This window comes from Crocodylus porosus, unplaced genomic scaffold (genome assembly GCF_001723895.1).
Source record: "Crocodylus porosus isolate Cpor-Errol unplaced genomic scaffold, CroPor_comp1, whole genome shotgun sequence".
NCBI lineage: Eukaryota > Metazoa > Chordata > Crocodylia > Crocodylidae > Crocodylus > Crocodylus porosus.
The window spans coordinates 75,522,416-75,546,305 of NW_017728886.1; the positions used below are offsets into that span (position 1 = coordinate 75,522,416).

Below are 23,890 nucleotides of genomic sequence, written 5' to 3' on the forward strand. Positions count from 1 at the left end.
ATACTCTTAATTATAAATATTTTGTATAACACAAGGGTCAAACACCTATGTGGTACAACTGGTTACAGTGATATTGCTTAGAAAAAGAGATATTCTAGGAAAAGGATCAAAAGACGGCTGTAAAAACAAAATGTACAATTACTCATGTCTTGAGTTACAGGAAAGGACTGTGTTATTTAGATTAGCTCATTTTCTTTTTGTTTTACAGGGAGAACCAGGAACAGATGGAGCACAAGGAGGGCTGGGACCAAAGGGCTCTGATGTAAGATTATTACTAGAGTGTGGGGGTAGTTGATCTATAGTTCAGGATACAACAATGTTTCCATTGCTAAACCTAATTTTATTTATGTGAAGCTGACAAGTTTATTTAGTTCACTTGAGATTGAGAAGTGTGCAAAGATTGAAGGCAAGCTTGCTGCATAGGAATGTAGGGCTGGAAGGGGCTTCTCAAGGTCATCTAGTACAGCGCCCTACTCAAGGCAGGATCACCCTGACTAAATTATCCCAGCCAAGTGTCGGTCCAACCTGTTCTTAAATTTTTAAGGATGGAGATTCCACAGTTTCTTGAGGTAGCCTGTTTGAGTGCTTGACCACCCTCATAGTCAGAAAATTCCTCCTAATAGTCTACCTAAATTGCTGGCAGCTTGAGGTAGTTCTGTCTTGTACAGTCATGGAGAAAAGCCCATCTCCATCCTTGCTTTTCAGGTATTTGAAGATTGTCATTAAATGCCCTCTCAGTTTTCTTTTCTCTAAACTAAATAAACCCTAGTTCTTTAAGCCTTTCCTCCATATGACTACATTGCTGTAGTTGTCCAGAAAATCAAGGTGTTGGGCTCCTAAGACTCATTGGCTGTTGACTTGCATCTCCTAATCCAGACAGATGAAGCCCCAAATGGTTTCCAGTGACATTTAGTATGGTCTCTGGTGATATCCACTATCTAAAGTGACAAGAGTAGAGCTGTCCTTTGCGTAACCTTAGCAGTGAGAACATTGTCCTGCTGAAGATGGTTCAAGCATCTTCATGTCACATTTCCTATCATCTGAATGACTGTGTTTTGTTAACTTTAATACTTTTGTAATTTTATTAATGTGAATTCTCAAACTTGACTTCACCTTAATCTAGTTTTTGTCTGAAGGTAGGTATTTTTGTTGTTTAACCTAGGGCTGTTCTTTTTTTTCATGGCTAGGTCTATAGTTTTGGTTGTAATTTGTCTTGCCTTTCATTTGTAGGGTGAAAGAGGTCGAAGAGGTGCTCAAGGCTTACAGGTCAGTGACCATTACCAGTACACGCTGTTTGCACTTTATTTTTATACCATTACATCTCAAGCCTGACCTTCTGCCAACAGGCCTGGATAAATCATTTGCACCAATATGATTTATGTAGATTTTGTGTGTGAATGGAAACTACTGGAATACGAAGTGAACAGACATGCATCTGCTTTGAGGGAGCTGCTCGCAGTAGGCACTATAACAACACCTTGCCACTAGGTGGTGGAGAAGCTATGGACAGCCTGTTTTCCTGGAAAAAAATATTTCTGTTTCCATCCAGAGAGCCAATATCTTAACTGGTACCACTTACCCTTGGATAGCTTTATTCCTGATATCTCCCTAGGTATTTCTGCACTGGATTTATTTAAAGTTACCTTTTAAGTAAGTTATGTAGAAATTTATACAATCCGTCTGCTCCTTTTTAACACTAGTGTAAAATCTGGTTAGACTGATGTAAATGTGCCAGGGCCCTGAGAAGGGAAATATCAGTGCGAATAGATCCTCACCACTTGCATTTTATAAGTCTGTTTCAAATCTAGTCAGCTTTTGGGTCCCAGAAAACACCTGGCCAGAAGCCCTCTTGAAGTGGACACTAGAAGTATAAAGGACACTCGTAATTTTCACTAATATAAAAGTCAGCTTCCAGCGATTTTTGCTGGTTCATACGTGACATATTGGGGGGAAGGGGTATGTGCCACCTCAGACTTCTGTGGTAGTTCATGGAGTATGTCTGGGGGTCTACAAAAGGTAGCTGTGCTGCTGCTGCTCCAGTTTCCCCTGTTGGCAGAGGCTGGGTGAGCGACAGCAGTAGGCATTCCAGCATCAGCAGGCAGAGCCTGTTGCAGCTCCTCCTATGGCGAGCAGCTGTCGGAGCACCAGCAGCAGAGCATGGCTGGGTAGCAGCAGCTCATCTTGTCCCCTGTTGCTCCCCCAGGTGGGATCCAGCAGTGCTGCAGGAGAAAGAGAGAGATTTGGAGGGGTCTGTGCTTCTATTTCCCAGTTTTACCAGAATTGTGTCTCTTCTCCCTTTCTCCCCCTTCACCATGCATGGTTACAATCTCTTATGTTTGGTTTATGTAAACCAGAATAAACTGACATAAACTAAGATTGGAAAAAAAAAAAAAAAAAAGCATCTGGGCTTCATTCTTGGAGCACAAGGCTGAAGCATCTCAGATTTTTCTTCCTAAGCTATATAAGCACACACATCTAAGTAACATGATTCCATTACATGGAGGTATAAGCAAGGAATCATCTTTTTAACCTCCAAATACTTAAGATAGCTCTGTTATCACATGACGATAACAGAAGACAGGGTTTGGTTACATTTCGCATACTGTCTGACAGCCTCACATAAATTTATGTTTAGGTAAGCTCAGGTTTTAGGAATGAATTCTGCATGGGAAGTTTCAGTTAGAATGGATGAACAGCTTCTAGTTCATATTGCAAATTTAGCGAATGGCTTGTTAAACCCAAGTCACAGGGCTTTAAGAAATGTGGCTATAGAAAGCCTCAGAACTTACTCTGAGGCTTCTGAAAACTTTTCAAGCATTCTAAAAATAAATTATTTGGGAATGGCAGGGGCTAATAACTGAGCAGAAAGAAGGCTTGCTGATAGGGATTTGCTATTTTAAGCCTCCTTGGCTAGGGATTGATATTCAAAATGCATGAGCCTGAATTGATTCCATCTTTGCAGGTTAGTCTAACCTGGGTAGGCTGAACCACTTTGTAACCACATAGACATCCCCTCTGAACTGAAAAAATGCAGGCACATGCCTGCAGTAGCTCAGGCTAGTAGCCAGGAGGTGCTAGAGCAGCCCTACTTTCCCTTTCATAGTGCTGAGGGGGGAGGGGGGCATGACTAGGCCTGGGCAGGATGCTTTGATCTCCTCCCCACTCCTGAGCAGCCTAGCAGGGAATGTTTATCACCCTTAACTCCTGCTTATCAACCCATTAAGAAAACAAAGCCTCTTTCCACTAGTTCAAGCTCTTCTTAAATACCTTTTCTAAAGAAGGACATTACCAGCCACCTGCTGATTAGCTCTAAAAAGCCTGTCTGCCTTCATTGTCTCCCAGAGCATGGACTGTACCCAGCATGTGGTCTAACTAATGCTGAGAGGTATAAGGCAGAGGGGTGGGGAGAATAATCCATGCTTAGCAGGGAGAAGCCAGGCGGATGCCTGCAGTCTCTGCTGGACCTCCAGCAAGGGAGCAGAGGGGAGTGGGGAATTCCTGCTTAGCAGGGAGTGCTGGGTGGGTGGGGAGCAGCCTTCAATCTCTGCTGGAGCTGCAGCTAGGAAGCAGAGGGGAGGGGCCAGTCCTGCTGTGGAGCAGAGAGCCCCACCCAGCCCAGAGAGCATGCTGGGATGCTGGGGGAGTCTGGCTTATCTTAAACCAGCAAGGGGTCCAGGCCAGAGATTGCATAAACTGGTTTGAGCCAAATCAGTTGAGTCTGATACTACATTCAACCAGGTTTATCTCAAACTGGTTTCAGCCATTTTCAAGCTGGTTATGTGCACATCTGTTCTGTTACAGGTTTAAACCAGTTTCTGATTACTTAAACCAGTTTGTGTGTAATATCTGTCCTTATCCCTTAAATCCAGTGCAAAACACTAATAGAGCACTGTAAGCAGCCCAACTACAGTAGGCAAAGTAAACATTGAGATGGGTATCATTTCTAGCTTTGTAATTCTGTCTAGCATAGAAAACAAAACTAGATCTGCTTCCACTCGAGGGAGCTGCTTGTGGAACATATGCAGATAACAGAAGGGATTGCAGCTGGCCCAGGAAAAGAAATTTCAGGGGCTGTAACACTGATGGTCCCTTGTTTGCCAATATTAGATGGGCAGCTGAGACGGGTCAGTTTTAAATGAGGCTGTCTCAGAAAAAGAGCATGAGCTGACTTCATGTTAGAATCACAAAATCCATTCAAAGCTATTAAAAGATTAGCCTTCTCTGTACCTTAGAGAAGACTGAATCCTAGGACATATTGGAAAATTAATTCCCAAACTGTTGAATGTGGGTCTCCAAGGCAAGACTATGCATCCAGAACGTTGTTGCAGGACTCCATTTGTGGGAATATGTTGACTGCACGTCAGAACGTGCTACTGACTGGAAGCACCAGGAATGAATTGCAGCTTGGAAGAAATAATCTCATTGCTGTTGATAGCTGCTCAGTCTGGTTATATCCAGAACTACCCCTTGGCAAGCAAACAAACACTTTGAAGATGGATGTAATTGGTGAGAACATCTCTGCTTCTCTATCAATATTTCGGGTGATGCACTTGGCAAAGAATTGTTTGTCTAAACAGTGTAGTTATATAAAACCTAAAAGCAGATCCAAGAAAGATATAGCAGAAGTAATGTTAATTTCCAGATGTTATTTTTAAAAGTAGGCATATGTTCCCTCCTCAGATAAAGGACATGCATCTATCATTATATTTACAAACTATGTACCTATATACTCTGCTTGTAGGTTATTTTGCTTTCAACTATGTAGGTTATTTGTTTTTCAGGGTAAGGACTGTGTATTATTCTATATGGTGCCTACCACAGGAAGACTTTGTTCCTAGTTGACCTGAAGGTGCTACTTTTACATCCATAGTATACTACTATGGTGCTACTTTTACATCCGCTAGGATGTGATGTGTCCATGGCAATATCCATACTTGAACAAAATGTGTTAAAAAAGGAAATGGAGGGGCCGTGATGAGACTGCCTTTTATATCAACTCTTTTTTCAGCCACCCTGTCTTTGATTGCAACATTCCTATTCACTCTTTGTCCTTTTAACATATCCTCCACTAATTGCTGCCTCATTCTGAGCTGTAGTGAGGTAACGTGGGTTTGTGACCTCGCTGCCTATCTGACTACAATGCAGTGTCTAGTGGGAAGTGACTGCTCCAGTTTAATGGACAGCAATCCCCCACACTGTTTTACTCACATCCCTACTTTTTCTCTCATGAGTACAGAGAGAAAAATCTAAAAACCTTTCCCTCAGGAGCTCTGTGGAAACCCCTTGACCTCCACTTCATTCCAAGCTGTCACCTTTGCTCACTATGTAAGGTCTACAAGACAGCTGAGATCCCTAAAGGGAGTCAGTAGTTTAGAATAAGCAGGATGCAGCTTGCTTTGGCTTCTCTTTCCCTTCAGAATTCCCCTTCTCCTGGGTAGACTGGGGAATGTCATAGGAGCTGGTTTGTGGTCACTGTACACCAGTTGAGAACTCCCCTACATCAGCAATTTAGACCCACCTCCATTTCTAGTACCGTCAGAGTTGAACTTGACTGTCTGGGTCTTTGTGTACCTCTTTCATTTCCATGGTTTACTTGTTCATTACAACCAATTTTCTGATTTTTGGTGCCTCTCTACTCTTCTTTTAACTTTCTATACTCTTTAAGCATATAGGCCTCTCTCATTGTTGTCACTTGTCTCTGGTGTTGCTCCTGTCATTGCTACTTCTGGGATTTATTTTATTTCTTGTTTTCCCTTTGCATATCCACCCAAGCTTCTCTTACTTCGTCTTTGAAACTAACTAAAAATCCACTGAAGGTCAGTGGTAGTCTTTTCAATTCACTTCAGTGGACTTTGAGTCAGGTTTCAGTTTTTAAATGACTAGGCTTAAGCCAGGCCACAGGAATTACTACATGTGGTCATTAGATAAGCTTTTACTCAGTTGGTACCAAAGAGACAAGACTGTAAAGTAATTTCCTCTTCAAAAAAGTTTGGATTTTAAACTGTATCTTGAGGAGATTTTTACCACACCTTCAACTCTCCTATGAAATGTGCATTTTCATTTCTACCTAGGAGAACTTTTACAATTTTTTCTCCTATGCCTGAAGAAGAGTGGTTGTGCCTGGAAGTTTGCAAATAAAGAGAGTTTTTTTTTTTGCAAAAATTTAGTTGGTCTAATAAAAGATATCACCTCTACCATGAGTTCTCATTCTTTTTGTCTCTAGACCAATATGGCTACAACCGGGGTATCTGACAAACTATCTTGTGCATTTTTAATGGTTATATTTCAGTAAATGATTTGAAAGAATCTGAATATTTTAGAGTTGTCCTCTGCTTTTGCTACTTCAAGTGCATTTTTTTAAATGTTATGAAAGACCATATTTTTAAAAATTTAAATACTAATCAGTACTGCTGCCTTTCAGTTTCCTTTTTTAAATTGCTGCTTTCTGGTTTAAAAAACCCCTTTCTTAGAAAGTTCCATCTTTTTGTGGTGGCTTTTTTGTTGGTCACTGATGGAATTACAAAAGACTCTTCATATTTTTCTCTAAGGTGTCAGCCAAAAAGTAGTAATTAGATGATTTCTGTAGTTAACCAGACAAGGGCACCTGTACACACCATAGGTTTTAATTCTCATTTAATTAAATAGGTTTATAAAAATTAAACTTGTTTATTTTGGAGTGTCGCATCTGTGTTTACACGCGTTAGGTTTTCAAACGAATTAAGCCTTGAAGCATCGCATCTGTGTTTACACGCACTAGATTTTCAAATGAATTAAGGCAGGTGCCTGGACGGTGCTGCAGGAGAATGGGAACAGTCCAGCACTGGCCCCCCTAGCCTGGGGCCCCCACCCACCCTATACCCATGTCCAGTCACACAGCTGTGGAAGCAGGGAGCCAGCAAACCACACAAGGAAAAAAACCCAGAAATGAAAGCAATTTAAAAACGAAAGCAATTTGAAGGGGTGAACTACAAAAAAAAGTTGCAGTACCATCTGGCGGACAAAGAGGCTCATTACATGTCTTTGAGTGCTTATGTATTTGCACACAACGCTTTAATTCCCAGTGAGCCAAATTAAACTAAAACTCCTCAGATGTAGTTTAATGCACAAGAAAGACTTTTAAAGTATTGGGAAATCCCACTTGTGCAAACAGAGATGCAATTGCAGTGCATAAAAGGGCAAAAATCATGCTGTGTATGTGAGCCCTTAAACATTATGGATCTGAGAATATGGGCATGGTTGCCCATCTGACTATACTATCCATTATGGAGACACTAAAGACCATTAAGGTTCAGAAATTTTTATACAGGAAAACATTTAATTTTCTTTATAAAATGGTAGACTGCAGAATGGAGAAGTTGTCTTTTACCTCATAGGCAATGTGTAGCAGGATCACAGGTTAGGGCATGTGTCCCCCTGAGATTTGGTTGCTGCCACTGGTGTCTGCAGGTGGTCACTGCTTGCCACCCACCTCCACCCTTCACCACCAACAGTGATGTCCGCCTGCAGGCAGTCCCCACTTAGCCCAGCCTCGCTGCCAATGTCACCTTGGCTGCCTGTGGGCAGTCCCCGCTTGCTGCTGCCATGCCCCTGTGGCTGACACTGCCACCTGTGGGCGGTCGCCATGCCCCTCTGCCTCAGGAGGCATGAGTCATTCATGTTCCATCCCCTTGCTAATCTAATGCTTCCTAATTGCATGACTTTCCCTTTTCAGAGATACAGGGAAGGAAATGGTGCCCACAGCAACCAAGAACTTTCTACACACTTTCAGTTAATTACTTCTTACTTACAGCTCTATCTTCTAAGGTTCTCTCCAGGAGTCAGTGCCCATACTCAGTGTTCTGCCTGGCTAAATAGTCTCTTCAGTGGAGAAACATAAAGGGGTGATGGTGAGGATGAAAGCCTTTCTACCTCACCAAAGCACAGAGCAATGATGGAGGTGCTCCTTGACGACTACTACTGCAGCTTCAGGACAGTGTAATTTTGCAATGCTTCATTTGCATTCCTCTGCACTGGGAAAGTTTCTGAGGAGCTCTGTGTAGTCATAGCTGCACTACTGTGGTGTCTTCTGATACCACCTGTGTGCTGCATACTTGTATTGGGGCACAGATCTACAGCATACATGTTATAAAGCCTCTGTTCAAGTCTCGCCACATTCTGTATGCACCTGCACGGCAAACAACTGCATGAGTTCTGTTGCATTATATTCTTTCAGTGGCAGCTGTATGAAATGTGTGGTGTCAAATTTCTCTTAGATGCGGTAGCCAGGTGACTAAAGCCTCCTTTATAAAGACACATGTCAATGTTTTGTGCTAATCCTGCTGGCTTATATCCCTTGGTATATCACAAAGCACTCAGGGCCAGTAATAAAATCAGCTGACTTTAGACTGCAAACAATAGAGTAAGACTGACCTCACTAATATCCATACAACTCTGCTACTTGCAGTAGCTTATGGAAAGTACTAAAATGACAACTAGAGCTAAATGTGTATGGGGGAGGGAAAAAAATGCTTCACAATCACACCAGAACATACCACTTCACCATTTTCTCCAGATAATTTTTTTTGTAGCTTCATGGCAAATTGTGGTCTACATTTTATGAAAAAAAGGATCTTTTCAAAAGAATTCTGTTTATGATGACTTTTTGGTTAAAAACGAATATAAAGGGAGCCATACTAAAATATCATAGACATTGTTAACCAATGGGCAGATCAAACAATTATTTTAATACCTAACAAAGTGTGTTGCAAATGTGAACACAACTAATTCTGTGTAAATTGCAAAGAAAAAGTGGTAAGGAATAAAAAATGAGATGTAAAAGAAAAGCAGGAGAACTAGTAAGGGGAGAAGAATGCGTTATCTCTAGGCCTAATCCAGAGTCCACTGAAGTCAGTGGAAAGACTCCCACCGGTTTCAGTGGGCTTTGGAATAGGTTTATAGATGCTAGGGTCGGAAGGGACCTCTACAGATCATTGAGCCTGACTCCCCTGCCTGGGCAGGAAAGGGTGCTGGGGTCAGATGACCCTAGCCAGATGCCTATCCAGCCTTCTCTTAAAGACCCCAAGGTAGGGGAGAGTACCACCTCCCTTGGAAACCCATTCCAGATTTTAGCCACCCTTACCGTGACCGTGGACCAGTGTGCCTCAGATAAGATCCCAAATGCTCTGATCCAAATTCTTGTTTGTTTAAATATGTAGGTGACAATATTGTCTAAATGACAATTTCATATGAGGGTGCTTCTGTTAAGACATTGTCTGCTTTTCTATAGCTAGCATTGTAACAGATGTCAAGTGTTGCAGTGCTGTTATTTGGCTACCACTGGACTCATCAAATCCATGTAATGTCTTTATTCCATTTGATATCTTTCCCAGTCCTTTCGTGCAGGCAGAGTTTCTTATAGTTGGACAGTAAAATTATTTTGAATCCAACTCTCCCTAAGAGAGGTTTCTCCAGAATCACCAATTTCCAGAGAATCCCGGACATCATCCACAACTCCAACGTGTTCTGAAACATCTTAGTGCTAAACCGGACCTTTTATCAGTCCAACAGAGAAGGAAAGTAAAAAGATATTTCTTCAGGGTATCAGCTGAATTGACTGTTTTGAAGATGGCCACTTTGTGTGTTTTTTAGCTGGTGATCTTAAAACTGGACAACTTAATTTGCCCATTTGACATGTAGTTTTTTCTAGTGATGAGAATGAAAACTGTAACATTTACTTGCATGCAGGAAAACTTACAGGGGTATGGGATAGACTGCAGATAGCCATGCATAGTGGTTGGAAGTGGACAGAATACCCGAAACACTTCCCACTCCTGTTTGCTTTTACGCTCTAAGCACCTTGCAATGGCCAAGTTCAAGGGCTGTTCAGTACTAGTGGTTTGAAATTAATTTGTGATTCTGTATAAGAAATATAGTCAGCCTTTCTCACTCCTCTGTGGTTTTTTTTTTCCCCTTCTCCCTTTCCTTCTTCCTTCTAGGGTATACAAGGAGATTCAGGGGAAGAAGGTAGCCCAGGCATCTTTGGACCACAAGGCCCACAGGTAGCAAAAAGAAAGGCTGAGTTACTTGGCTTACTGCTTTTTGTGAAAACATGCTATTATTTTTACTGTTCTTTTTTTCTCTTGAAAATTGTTTTGCTTATTTCAAATTTTCTGAACAAAAATTCCACTTGGATATATCTCCTATGTGGCCCCACTAAATTCAATAGGCTACACTCCTCTTGGAGTTCATATACATGCAGCTTGAAACCAGCAGAGGTGAGTGAAAAGTTTTCAACCAGCACTAGGAACAATAATTTATCTTGTAAGTTTTCGTTACTTTTCCTTTTTACAGAAAATCGTTAAGCAGACTTTCTCAGAATGTCTTTATTCAAATGTTCATCATCAGTGCACAGAATTAAAAAGTGTTAAAAATTGTCAAATGCTTGTATGCTAATAAGTATTTCCTAGTATGCTTTCAAGTGCTGTTTGCAAAGAATGAGAACAATATTATATTTCTCAGGAAAAATGAGAGAGGTCTGAATTGTGTTGATCCTTGATGTTTTTTTTTTCTTGGTTTTTTTTCCCATGGTGCATATTTGAATAAATACTTACAGCTTGATTCTGCAAGGTGCTCCATACAACCTAGTCCTGAATGCATACGTTCAATGGGTCTGTTTGCATAGAGAGGCTTGCAGGCCAGGTGCTTTCATTTAGGCAGCTGTGGGTCTACTTTGCTGTGCAAATTAGCAACATTACACTTTTTTAAAATGCCCTTTTCTTTTAACAGGGCTCAAGAGGTCCAGGAGGGATCAGCGGACTTCAAGGAACACAAGGCATACCAGGCTGTCATGTTAGTTTTAAATAATACCCCCTTATTCTGCACCATATGTCTGTCTTCATCTCCTTTTAAATTTATTTTGAACTTTGATAAATAAGATCTCTAAGAAGAAATGGAGGATTATTTTTAGTATAATCCTGAAGTAATCAATGGCCAAATGAGAAAGTTAGTCATTGTAAACTTTGGTAATATTGGGTTGGTTAGTGAAGTGGGTGTTGATTAGTAACTCCAGAGAGAAAAGAAACTACTCTGCAGACCTCTTCCATGGTAGCAATGAGAAATTGTACTAACCCTATTGCTTGAAAAATCTGATTCGTGGCTGGTGAATGTTTTTATCTGGGCTTGGCTACAGGGGAGTGCCCAGAAGATTCAAGGTTGGGATATATTTGAACCATAGATACCATTGAGAAATTCTTGTCTTTCTTTTTCACTAGAAATGGAAAGGCTGCCTATAATTATAATCAGAATCTGGTCCAACCTTTCAAGATTTAGGCCTGTGTTTCAAGGAGACTCAGGTTTTCAGACCTAGTTTTTTTCTGTACGTTCATCTTCTCTGATGCTTTTACAATTTGAGAATACTGGACATTGTGAAGTGTTTAGACAAAAAAAGGAGAAAATAATTTGCATGGTTCGTTGAGAGAACTTACTGTGGTTCCTAAAGACTTTAAGTGTGACCACTAGATGGACCAACTGCAAAGGATAAGCCTAGAACAATTTTAAGCTCTAGTGAACATTAACCAGTAGATTTCTTTCTTTAAAAAACAAAACCAAAAAAAAAAATTTAATTTGTGTTTCTGATTTCAGGGTAATCCAGGACCCCCTGGGGAATCTGGTTCTATTGGGAATCCAGGACCTAGAGGACAAAAGGTGCCAGATTACAATAATATTTTCATTCCTGCCCACTTGTCTTTCAAGGATTGTACAAGCATAAAATAACCCTGGCAACACCCCTTGGAATAGTATGTGCTGCAGATGGGTAAATTAAGGCATTGAGAAGTTAAATGGCTTCTTCAAGGCCTGCTGGATTTGGCTTCAAGTGCACATGGCCTTGGCTTGATCTGTGCTTTCCAGTTCCTCTTCTTGAAAGACCCCACAAAAAATGTAACTTATTCTATTACGTTGTGTAAAACTCGTAAGTACAGCTTCTACCCTAATGACCTGGTTCTCTTCATTCAAAGCAAAATGTTGACTGGTAGGTAAAACTTAACAACATCTTTAATATTTTAATTGTAATAGGGTGAACCTGGAGCTCCTGGAGAGAAGGGCTTATTGGGACCCCCTGGATCAAGGGGCCTACCTGTGAGTCTTGTTACTTCAGTTGTGGAGCTGTGTGTACAACTGCTGACAGATAGGTGTTAGCCTTCATATCTATGACTAATTATTTGGCTGCAAAGGTGGTGCTTGCATTTATACTGTCCATCAGTTATAGGAGTGAAATACTTGGTTCTTGCATTCAAGCTGCAATCTCACAACTGTGTTAATCTCAGTTAGAGTTCAGTAAAATGAATGTGTAAAATTCTGTCCTCAGACCCCTGAGAAAAGTGAAAAGATGTAAGTGAGAGGCAGTGTAAATGGAGGAAGAGGATCTGGTCTTTGGCCATTATATCTCTTCATAGCTTTTACCACTGCTGCTACAATGTGTTGGGGAGACTGCAAACTACACAGTTGCCCTTCCAGTCGAGGACAAAAAAGGGTCAATGCACTGTAGGTCAGTGCAGCATTGAATTCACAGCTAGTACTGTATTGTCTCGCATATAATGCACATTTTTTTTCAAAAAACAGCTGCTGAAAATTGAAGCATTAAATGTGAGAAATATGGTAAAGCTGTTTCTGTCCCTTACTGGGCAAAAGTGAAAGTAAAGTCTGTGATCCACAGGGAGCAGAACAGTGAGCAGGCACGGCTAGCTGCTGCTATCCAGTTACTGTTTATAAGGAAAGATCTTTTTTTCTTCCTTCTGCCTTTCTAAAACAAGGTGTCTCTTATTCTTGGGTATGTTATATGTGAGAAGATAGTATTACGTTAGAAAATAACAAGTCATGTCTTATTTAACCTGTGCAGGGCCTAGATGGCAATGATGGCTATGGCTTTCCAGGGGAAAAAGGAACAAAGGTGAGCTCAAAAACTAAGTTTTTCAGCATAATGCCAGTCAGATAGTGTCGCTTCTGTTACGGTGACAGTTGGATATGTTTTTACTAACAAAGGAAAGTGATAACCCCTTCAGTGTCCATCCACATTAATCCATCTCTCTCCAACTCCATTTCATGTGTACCTCTGAATCAGGCCACTTGAATTTAGATCTGCAGGTGTGGTTTTTGCTTCCAGCTCTGTCACTTGAGTCCCTGGAACTTCACTTTGGTGCAGGTGCACTTGACAGACTCTGTCATTAGAAGCCAGATAGAAACCTATACTCTAGCCCCAGAGTAAGTGATGGCAGATCTCTGTCATGGTAAGAGGAGAATTCTTGGGAGGGAACTGTGGCTCTGAGGTTTCAGATCCAAGACTCTTCCGCACTTAGAGAGGGGAATACAGGAAGATCTTAATCTGGCTTGAGTACTGGAAGAACAGTAGGCATGTGAGCCATTGCTCAGGTGAGCCTGGGTGTAACAGAGTGGGAGCACTGTGGAAACTTACATCCTCACACTCTCTTGATCAGCGAGGGACCCTTCAGCCATAAGTTAGTATTTATTTCCAAATAACAGATGATCATTAATTTAAATAATGAATGGACCAGGTTCTCATCTGATTGAAATCAGTGATTGAATTCATTGATTTGGATGCTCAGTGAAGACCAATGACCTGCATTAGTGTGGGAGCTGACTTCCTACCTGTGAACTTTCACCCTTTGTGCTTACTTTGAAACTGAGGGAAAGGACCTGAGCAAAAATAATTTGTCCCAGTCATTGCCTATAATTTTGTTACAAAAGGTCTGTAACAAATTACAGTCGACACTTGGGGAAAAATGCAGTCACTTCACAGTTTTGTAGTGATAATTTAAAGAAAATGAAAATGCAGTAACATTTCCTTCTATCCTTCTGAATATTTATGACTGTGCAAAGTCCTGTATGAAGAAAACATTTGTGCAAAGGTTTCTGGACACCTTCCACTAAACACCGGATATTAAAATTAATAAAATCTGTGAACAATATGACATTCTAACATTTGTTCAAAAATAATTCCAAGGGTCTTTCTTTGCAACAGAAGTATTATTCTGTAGTTAAGAAATGAGTCTCAGCTGAGAGAGAGCACTTTCCAAGGGATGCTTAGAGTCTAATGAGGGGTGCCTTGCACCTTAAAAGCCACTATCCTAGTCCAAAGGCTAAATCCCATTTCATCTTATGTACCAAAACGACACGCATGCAGTGGTGTAGCTAGATTTTGGCCCGTGCACACAGTTTATGCTCCTATTTTGCTTTACGGTGAAACAGAATCGTCCTATATGTGCATCTTCTGGAAATTCTATGGCTGTGAAACAGGAGGATCCTTCCAACTACTAACTCAGTAGCCTAGTGGTTAAAGCACTTGTCTAAGGAGCAAGAAATCTGCTTTTTAGGCAGATGGGGGTTTAACCTGTATCTTCTACTCCTCTGCAAAGTGCTGTGACCACCAAACCACAAGCTAGACATTGACTTCTGTATCTCTTCTCTTGAAGCTGGCCCACTAGACAGTCAAATGAGGCAGGTGTGTCAGACTAGAAGGAAGAGAACAAGTCAGGGGAAGTGTGGCTCAATAGATAGATGATGTCATGGAAGGAGGGAACCCTTGGTTCTAGCCGGAACCCCTTATTCTATTATGCCACAGACTCTCCAGTACCGTTTATCTATTTCAGCCAATGAACATCAAATGAAAAGTGCAGTAGGCCAGGTTCAAGAGAAGATCTGGAGAGAGGTCTGGCCTAGCCCTTGGTTTGGTGGTTAGAGCACTTTGCCGGGAAGCAGGATGCACAGGTGCAATATGATATACCTTTGATATCATAGGTACCTTTGCAATATGATATAGCACTTCACCTCCATATGCAGCCACTAAACCCATGCACCATGTGAGGTGGAGGAAGCCATTGCTTGATCCACTCTTTGCCTATCCCCTCCTGCTTTGGACAGTTCCTAGTCTTTCAGTTAGCTTGGACTATTTTCCTTCATGTTTAAGTGGGCTATGCCAGGGTATGGGGATCCTTATTCTCCTTCATTTCCTCACCACTGTTCGAGGGTGAGGCAGAACTTATTCCAAAGAGAAATGAGATTCTCCTACAAAAAAACCAACCTTGGCTACAGTCTTCTACCGGGATTGCTATAATTGCATAGGCTCACAAGCCAAATTTCACTATGTTAAACCCAATATCATAGTAAAACAAACCCTAGCATGCAAATGACATAAATTGTAATATGTTAATATCCATGTTTACATGGATCTACTGGGCAACCCCATTTTGATGGCTGTGTGATCATGATGTCCAGATTCATAGAAGTTAGTTTCCCAAAATGGGGCCATCTCACATAGTGAATGATTTCTGCTAGTGACTTTAATGTCAGAAAGGAACATCTTCAGTTGGAATTGACAGTCATGAAATCTGTTATATTTTACCTCCATCCAAGCAGTACAGACAAGGTTGTAAAATAACGGCCTTCCTTCAAAAAGCATTAATGAAAAAAGAGAATGCTTCTTATCTGACCCTTAAACTCTGAATGCCAAACTGAGAAGTGAGAGGCTGACAACAGTAAGAATCAACTGCTAGAAAGTGAAGTTAAACCTGAGATTGTGGTCCTGTGATTGCTAAAAAATGAATTCCACTGTTTCACAAGGAAAAGTAACATTTCAACAATTAAGGTAAGATAATTAAAGCTGTTAAACATAGTTATATTGGTATAGTTTTAAACTGGCAAGCTAAAACAGTGCCATTTGGGAACTGCATAGGTTTAAGCAATAGATGCTTAAATATAAAAAAGGCTGAAATGCTGCAAGCATTTTAACTTGTTTTAATTAAAAGAAAAGAGTTTTGCTGAATAACAGGTGGTTAGCAGATTTTAATTTCTTATTAACCGTTGTCGTCTTTCGTTAATACCAGGGATTTACTGGATTCCCAGGATTGCCTGGTCCACAGGTACAATAAAATATATCATTTTTGCTGCTTGTTATTGTTGTTCTGCATGCTGTTTTGTTTGTGTGGGTTGGTTGGGTTAGGGCTATTCTTTTGTTTGTTTCCTTAGCTCTGAGGTTCTGATTTAAATTGTTTTATAGGGAGAAGAAGGTAATCCAGGCAGTCCAGGAAATAAGGGGTCCAAAGGAGTTAGAGGAAGAAGGGTGAGGATTATTTACCTGTACTCTTTATTTAGGGAAATTTTCCTCATTGAAAATTGCTAGTTTGAGCATCTCCTGCTCAAAAGGAGACTGAAAATTGATGCTGTATCTACTTTTATATGTGCCTTACCCTAGGAAGAAGCCTTGTTGTGAAAGGTACAAGAGGTATCAATGCCGTTTGTTGTTAGTACTCTGTTGTATCTTGTTACAGTATTCCATCTGTATTCAAAAGGTGGGAAACCACCAGGTCCTCAGCTGGATGTCAGTGGAGCTATGCAGATTTTTAATGCCTGAGGTTCTGCCCCCATGTCTTTCCTCCTAAAGACTAAATCAACATGAAAACTTGACCCAAGTTTCCCTTTTTAGGGCAATGCCGGCATTCAAGGTCCAATGGGAAATCCAGGGGAACGAGGCCCACCAGGATCAATGGTAATGTATTTAAACTCATGGAAAAGTCAGTAATATGTTTATGACTTGGGAGTAATGGCACACATGCTAATGCTTCTTAAAATAGAATGTATTTCACTGGCCAGGAGGCATGGGGAGATCTATTGTCTTCAGTAATATACGGGAAAAACTATTGAAGCAAATGGCATTTCCTGAGTTTAACTGAGGACAACATTCCATTCTCTGTTATATTCCAGAGAGGATAAAAAGCTATTTTAAAAACATCTGATACATTTAAAGCTCAAAACAGGTTGTTTTATTGTAAATGATATAGGCTTTTTAATATGAAAAATAACCTTTTGAAGTTAAATATGAAATTATGACCTGTTAAGGCATAAAATTAACATAAAATCTTTTTGTTTATGCAAATGTGCTGCATTCATGAGCATTCCTCATATTTCAGCGACTTAAAAGATGACTATTTAATAATATCTGTAGTTGGGGGCAAAAGGTAATTGTTGTCTTTAAGAGACACTTATCTTGCTTAGGCATTTCTGAAAATCCCAGAAGGCTCCTATCTGCACTGTTGCATATGTTTCTTTATGGTAGTAACTAAAAAGTAACAATGCAAATCAAGATTAAAATAAGTTATTAAAATTAAGTTTTCCTTCTTCCTGATTTTTTAAGTCATGAGTGACATTTAAATAACTAAAATTATTTGAATTGCCAATTTCAATCTGTCATGTTTTCTTTTTATAGGCAGAATTCTCCACAAGGATCCTGCCTTAATGTTTTACAGCTATAGCATATTCCAGCTGCTGGTTTGCTATTATTGTTGTGTTTTCTTTGCTAAGAGTTATTTTTAGGCATGGGTTCATTTGCACGTAACCCATTTCTGGTCCTTCTTTCATCAGTACTTAATGGAACAGTGCAGACATATACCCTTTGAAGTTTATCCTGGACTATAATGAGTTCAACATTCATGGTCTAACATGGAGACAAGAAAATGTAGGAAGCAAGCCTTAAGAGTAACATTGATGGAAATAACTTTGGAGAAAGTTGGTCAAAGTATCAGTCTGCAGCTTTATTAGGAGCTAGTCTATAGAATAATTCCATGCTGGGAAATATTCTGGGTACTTGTGTGAATTCATGAATGGCTGTCAAGAAAACACCACATGCATGCACCGTCGTAGAAATGTCTGAATATTCTAAGATCATCCTCCCGTAGTTACAGATATGCTATACTCTTAGCATGAAGGTCTAATCTTTTCTATACCTTTATTTCATTTGTTCCAGGGCACTAGAGGACCAATGGGCATTGCAGCCATGGCAGTATGTAGCCTTCTCATTTCTCTTTAGGGCATGATGCATGTAGTTAATGGTGTTTAGTTTTTTTTTTTCTTTTTCCAGTTTAGAAATTTTGACAGTATAGAGTTTGCTATTAATTCCTAAAGAAAGGTTTCCTTTTAATTGTTTAAAGAAGAGTGGTTCTCTGTGTAAAGTAAATAACCAAGGGATAGACACATACATCATGAATGCGGATTGATGCACAGCAAGTTTTCCTTATTTAACTGGAATGTGTTTACAGAGGCACCCTGGAGACTTAGGACTAGATCTTATATAGGACTGCACTAGAGAATAAAAGAAGCCTTTGCTGACCCCAGCCTTTTCCAAAGAAATTAGTGAGGTAGGATCTCTCAGATCCAAGTGGGATGTGGTCTACCAGGTAAAGACAGGTCCAACCCCTGCCAAGTTGTGACAGTAATGAACAGTAGTAGGGTAGGGTGAGCTGGGTGCCAGTTCTTGACATTTTCCCCCCTGCTATTTAGCAATTGGTAGGCCACTCTCCACATCTGACTTTTGGTGCACAACAGCATCTTTAGTTATGCCTTTGGTCACAAATACGTGCTATCTACAGAAGGCACCTGTTGCTCCTTTTCAAAAGTAAAGCAATGTGCTCATCACCGGAGGTTGCTCTTCCATGCCATAGAAGCCTTCTTTGGCTGACAGAATTCCTGTAGAAAACCATACCTGAAGTGTACCTCCTTCACTCATCATGCAGCATTGGATAGGCTAAATTTTCTCCTTTTAGATTTTAACATTCGGATCATTAAGCAAGATGAACATTTCAGAAAGTATTCATGTAAAACATCTGAGAGAGGTTAAGTGGCTAATTAAACAAGTATAGGGAACTTCAGCTTCTGTTATTGGTTAAGATCCTAATATTGGGCACAGCAGTCTAAAGCCTGAGTAACTACAGCATTTTTCTCTGGATTTGTACTGCTGTAAATAATAATGGGAGGACTTGAGACCTGAACTACCTAGCTTTCATTGAAGTCAAAGGAAAGATTTCCATTGCTTTTCCCGTGGGACCTGAATAAGGCTCTTGCCCCTAATTCTTTTTTGCTTTCCTTCTACAGCCTTGTGAACTTGTCAATTTTACACGAGAAAATTGCCGTAAGTAATTATAGAACCAAAGAAAAATTGGGTTGAAAGGGACCTCCGGAGGTCATTTAGTCTAACCCCATGCTCAGAGCAGGTAATGGGTACCTTATTTCTTTTCCCTGATGGGTTGTCTCACTTACAGCTGCTTTTTAAACATACAGGACAACAATTGCTCAGGAGATGGGTCTGTAACTTCTAATAATCATTGTAGCCAGATGACATAAATTTGGTGCAAACTGGTAGTGACTGAAAGTTGTCACCTCTGGCTGTTTGGCAACTTACGTGAAGCTAAGTTTAAGCTCTTGGTTCACTTCATTGGTATCCAAGGCAGGAAAATATTCGGGCTGTGTGAAATTTCGCCAGCCATTTCGTTTCGACACTGTTTCAACCAATTTCGAGGTTGAAACAGCAAAATCAAAACAAAACAAAGCAAAGGTCCTTGAAGCAGCCTCTAAACAAAGCGAGGCTGGTCGAAATATTTCAAAAGTCAAAACATTTTGACCATAGGCTGGGGAAGAAAAGTCAGTCCAGCTGGGCTGACTTCCCATCCCCAGTGCAAGATCCAGTAGGGAGTGGTAAAGCAGCCCAGTTGGGCTGCTTCCCTATCCCCTGTGCTAGATCGTGTCCTCTGTGGGAGGCAGCCCAGTTGGGCTGCTTCTCCGCCCCCACGCTAGGGGAAGCAGGCAGCCCAGCTGGGCTGCCTCCTGCCCCTGGCGTGATCCAGCACTGAGGATGGGAAGTCAGCCCAGCTAGTCTGACTTCCCATCCCCAGCAAAAGTTGAAACAGCGTCGAAACAGCCTTTCTGTTTGAATGGAACAGAACAGCTGTTTCGACTGTAAATGAAATTCAAGGCAAAACAACACTGTTTCATCCAACTGTCAAAGCTCAAGGCGAAACATAATGGTGCCATTTCGCACAGCCCTAGAAAATATGTTCACAGCGCCAATAGGCTCCTTTTGTTGGTATTAATAGATGCCAAGTATGGAATGGGCTGTAGATGCCAAACTATTTTTTCCTCCTTAGAAATAGGCCTTTCAGGTTATGGGCAGGGTATGCTAATAGGTGGAGAGATTTCAGGGAATTTTATATGCTGCCCCATGGCTAAATAGAACATTTTCAATTTCCTGTTCAACTGCCCTCAAAAGTATCAAAGGCATGTTAACAATATAAATAGTTAAGATACGGGATTGGTATGGACTTCAGGCCATCTGTTTCACATTTGACAACGTTTTCATACAAATTCTTCAAAGGGTAAGTAAAACTCTAGAAATTTGTCATTTTAAAATGGGGAAAAATATATAAAATTTGCACGTCTCCCAACTTAAAAGCCCCAAATATTTGTTTTTTAAGGAAAAACAAGCTTACCAATCCTCCTTTCTTAAAAAGACAGTAGATTATCACCCTGCTAACTACAGGATCCTTGAGGGGCTGAAATTTTGAACACAAGGTTTGTAGGCTTGAAAACATGATTTCAGGTTTCCCCAATGTACTTCTCATTAAAGTTTCCCATCTTCATGTACGTCTAGTGTTTGTTTGGGATAAATTTTGGTCCCCAGCTTGCTGCCCAAGTAGCTCAAGCTTTGTACTGGGAGAGAGGGAGGAAGCAAGAAGGAGGGGAAGAAGTCTGCCCATTGTGTAAGGGAGGGGAGAAAGTATTTGCCTATAACTAGCTTGTGAACCATTTGACCATTTTGGTGGGCGGGGAGGGTGAGACTTCATCCTAGCCTAGCTTGCTACTCCTTTGCTCATCTTTCTGTTGTATAAGAAAGCACAAATAGCCTTCATGTGCCTGGGTTCTTCCATCCAGTGTGGCTTTATTAAATTCCACCCAATAAAACTGTATCATTTGGGCTGCAGCAGAATTTTTGCTCTGGGAAGGGGAAGGCATGATTATAACAATATCCTCTTTAGAAGTTTCACTGAATTTTGGGTCAGGCTCTTTATCTCAAGTGTGGAACATGTTACTGTAAATTTAAATGCAACATAATCAAGGCAACTGTAAAAGAAAATACTTTTCTCTCTCTCTCTCTTCATTCTAGCTTGCTCATCAGGTAAATAACTCTATGTACTACTACTTTATTAGACTGTACAAATTACAATGATAATGGTTGTGTGGGAAACTTCTCACATACTGCCTTTGTTTCTAGATAAAAACAAATGTCCAGTGTATCCAACTGAAGTGGTGTTTGCCTTTGATATGTCTGAAGATGTGACCCAAGTAGCATTTGCAAAGGTGAAGGATGTTGTGATGTCATTGCTAAAGAAGATTAGGATCAGTGAAAGTAACTGCCCGACTGGTGCTCGTGTTTCCGTCGTTTCATACAATACCAACACGCAGTATCTCATCAGATTCTCCGAATTCCGGAACCATAAGTTATTGCTAGAAGCAGTACAGAGCATTCCGTTGGAGAGGTCCTCAGGCAGGCGCAACATTGGCATGGCCATGAGGTTTGTTGCAAGGAATGTGTTCAAGCGGATTCGTCAGGGAGTTCTCACAAGGAGAGTCGCCATATTTTTTGCCAATGGCCCCTCACAGGATGCTGCTTCCATCAACACGGCCGTACTGGAGTTCAGTGCCCTGGATATTGTTCCTGTGGTTATTGCCTTCAATGAGGTGCCCAATGTCAGACGTGCCTTTTCAGTAAGTGGATTGCCAGTGCAAATTGGAAATATCAGTAAGAAGTGATTATTCATTTCTGATTAATAGGTGCTAATGCCTGAGTAAGCTGAAGCTTTCAAACGAGTGACTTTTAAAAGGATAGTTTAGATCATAACTCTGTTTAGGGAGTGGATATTTTAATCACTGTTTTCTTAAATGAATCCTGTTTTATGATTTGATTACAATGAATGCCAATGAATTGACTAATTTTCTGTCAGTTAATTACTTGCCACTTACATCTTTGGCACAAATTGTGATATTAATCTAGATCACACCATGCTAATTTCACTTGCTATTCTGCGGAATGTTCTGTTTTCAAGCTGTTGGCAGGCAAGGTTATTTGAATAGAGGTGTGATTATCTTTTATTAGACCAACTGAGTAGTTGGAAAAAAGTTCTTTTGCAAGTTTTTGGGCACAAGCACCCTTCTTCAGGCATTGGGAGACTGCTGTTGTTATGAGATCTCTAAGATTAGGAAAGAAGCTAAAAGTGTGAGAGGAGGTCAGTGAAAATGTAAATAGGTGGAAGTTTGGTAGAGAAGAGAAGGGAGGGGAGGGGATAGAAAGAGGGAGAAGTAATGACTGAAGGAATGCAAAAGGTAAGCGTAGGAGACTCTGTGCTATAGTATTGAGTTCTCCAAGGTAGAAAAGAGGCAGTCTGTGAAAAATAAATAGGTGAAAATTAGGAGACAATGTGTAGAGAAGAATGGGAGGGGAGGAAGTTGGAATAAAAATGTGTAAATGGTAAATTCAAGTCAGGTACCTGGTGAATCAGTGTCAGGCAGGTTGTAATGTGTCCTAAATCCAATGTCTATATTAAGCCCATGATTTTTTTTGTGTCCAGTAGATTTATGAAGTGAAGTTCATAGGCTCATCTACAGAAGGTGTTATGTAAGTTTCCTTTGAGGATTAGAACTGAGAGATCAGAGGGGGAGTGATTGGCTTGTGAGAAGTGGGCACCAATTGGTAATTAGATATTTTTGTCCTTGATAGATTTTTGGTGTGTGTTCAACTGGTACACAGCTGTTGTTTGGTTTCTCCTACATATTTTCCATCAGGACATTTAGTGCACTGTACAAGATATATTACATTTCTGGAGGTGCCAGGTGTAGGATCCCAGAATCATTGTAGGGTATAGTTATTGTGGGACTGGTGGAGAGTTGTTGGCAGGCATTTCTTGCCCTGGTATGGTCTGGATCCATCTGGTGTAGTTTCGGCCATAGGGAGTTTGCTTATGGTGATGAGGTTACTGAGGTTTAGTGCTTGTTTAAAGGCTAGGATGGGTGGTTCTGGAGAGAGCTCTTTAAGAATTGAGTCTTCTAGTCTTTTAGTATGGGTTGCAATTGTTTGAGGATTTTCTGTGTAGGTTCCAGGGAGGGATAGTATGTCATAACTAAAGGTGTGCGATTTTATGGGGATTTAATTTTTGCACTACAGCAAATCTTTGTTTCATATCTGGGTGGCTCTTTCAAAAGTATGATCTATTTCTCAGAAGGAATGTCTTTGTTGGGTGAAAGCCTTTTTTAAATTTGAGGTGGCAATCATGGGTACTCTTGGTGCAAATTTGGTGGTATCAGAGGGCTTGGCTATCAATTACAGCTGTTTTGGTGTGTTTTGGGTAATTGCTGGTGTAGATATGTATGTTGATCCATGAGTTCCTTGTATATTGTGGTTTGTATTTTACCATTTTGGATATTGATCATGGTGTCCAAAAAGGAAATGTTGGTATTTGAGTATTCAAGAGAGAGTCTGATGAAGGGGTGATGATTGTTGAATTTTTGATGGAAATCAATCAGAGACTGTGGGGTTTTGGTCCGCATGATGAAAATGTCATCTATATATCTTAGGTATAGCTTAATCTCTTGGCTGCTTTGCAAAACAAAGGGGAGCAGAAAGCAGCTGATTATTTTGGGGTATATGCAGATGTTATATTTAGATTGACCTGACTAGGGTTAGGTTGATCTAAATCAGAAGTGTGCAATTATTTTGGGTGGAGGGCAACTTAAAAAGTTTGGCGAGCTGTTGGGGGCTGCATAGGTAGCCCCATCCTTTGACAGTTGCCTCGCCCCCTGGTTGCCATATTGCGACCAGAAGTCCTGCCCCTGAATCCCTGAACTTTGCTGCTGGAAGTCCCTCCCCTTGCTGTCCCCCCATATTCCTTTGCCATCTTAGAACCAGAGGAAAACCAAATCATACACTAGAAGTCAAATACCTACTATAATGTATTTTAATTTTATTACAAAAATATTTGTCATGACTTGTGATTGTGTACTGTATATAGATAATCCCTTG

General features: G+C 40.6%; 1 protein-coding gene across 1 annotated transcript in view; it reads left to right on the forward strand.

Annotated features, from left to right (window-relative positions):
- LOC109311199 (collagen alpha-6(VI) chain-like) overlaps positions 1 to 23,890 on the forward strand; it is a 95,878-nt gene that overhangs the window by 62,853 nt on the left and 9,135 nt on the right. The window contains exons 21-34 of the mRNA XM_019536702.1: positions 209 to 262; positions 1,231 to 1,266; positions 9,975 to 10,037; positions 10,765 to 10,827; positions 11,620 to 11,682; positions 12,052 to 12,114; positions 12,875 to 12,925; positions 15,876 to 15,911; positions 16,049 to 16,111; positions 16,475 to 16,537; positions 17,792 to 17,827; positions 18,916 to 18,952; positions 20,981 to 20,992; positions 21,089 to 21,582. Of these exons, the coding sequence (XP_019392247.1) occupies positions 209 to 262; positions 1,231 to 1,266; positions 9,975 to 10,037; positions 10,765 to 10,827; positions 11,620 to 11,682; positions 12,052 to 12,114; positions 12,875 to 12,925; positions 15,876 to 15,911; positions 16,049 to 16,111; positions 16,475 to 16,537; positions 17,792 to 17,827; positions 18,916 to 18,952; positions 20,981 to 20,992; positions 21,089 to 21,582 (1,134 nt within the window). The remainder of the gene's footprint in view (positions 1 to 208; positions 263 to 1,230; positions 1,267 to 9,974; positions 10,038 to 10,764; positions 10,828 to 11,619; positions 11,683 to 12,051; positions 12,115 to 12,874; positions 12,926 to 15,875; positions 15,912 to 16,048; positions 16,112 to 16,474; positions 16,538 to 17,791; positions 17,828 to 18,915; positions 18,953 to 20,980; positions 20,993 to 21,088; positions 21,583 to 23,890) is intronic.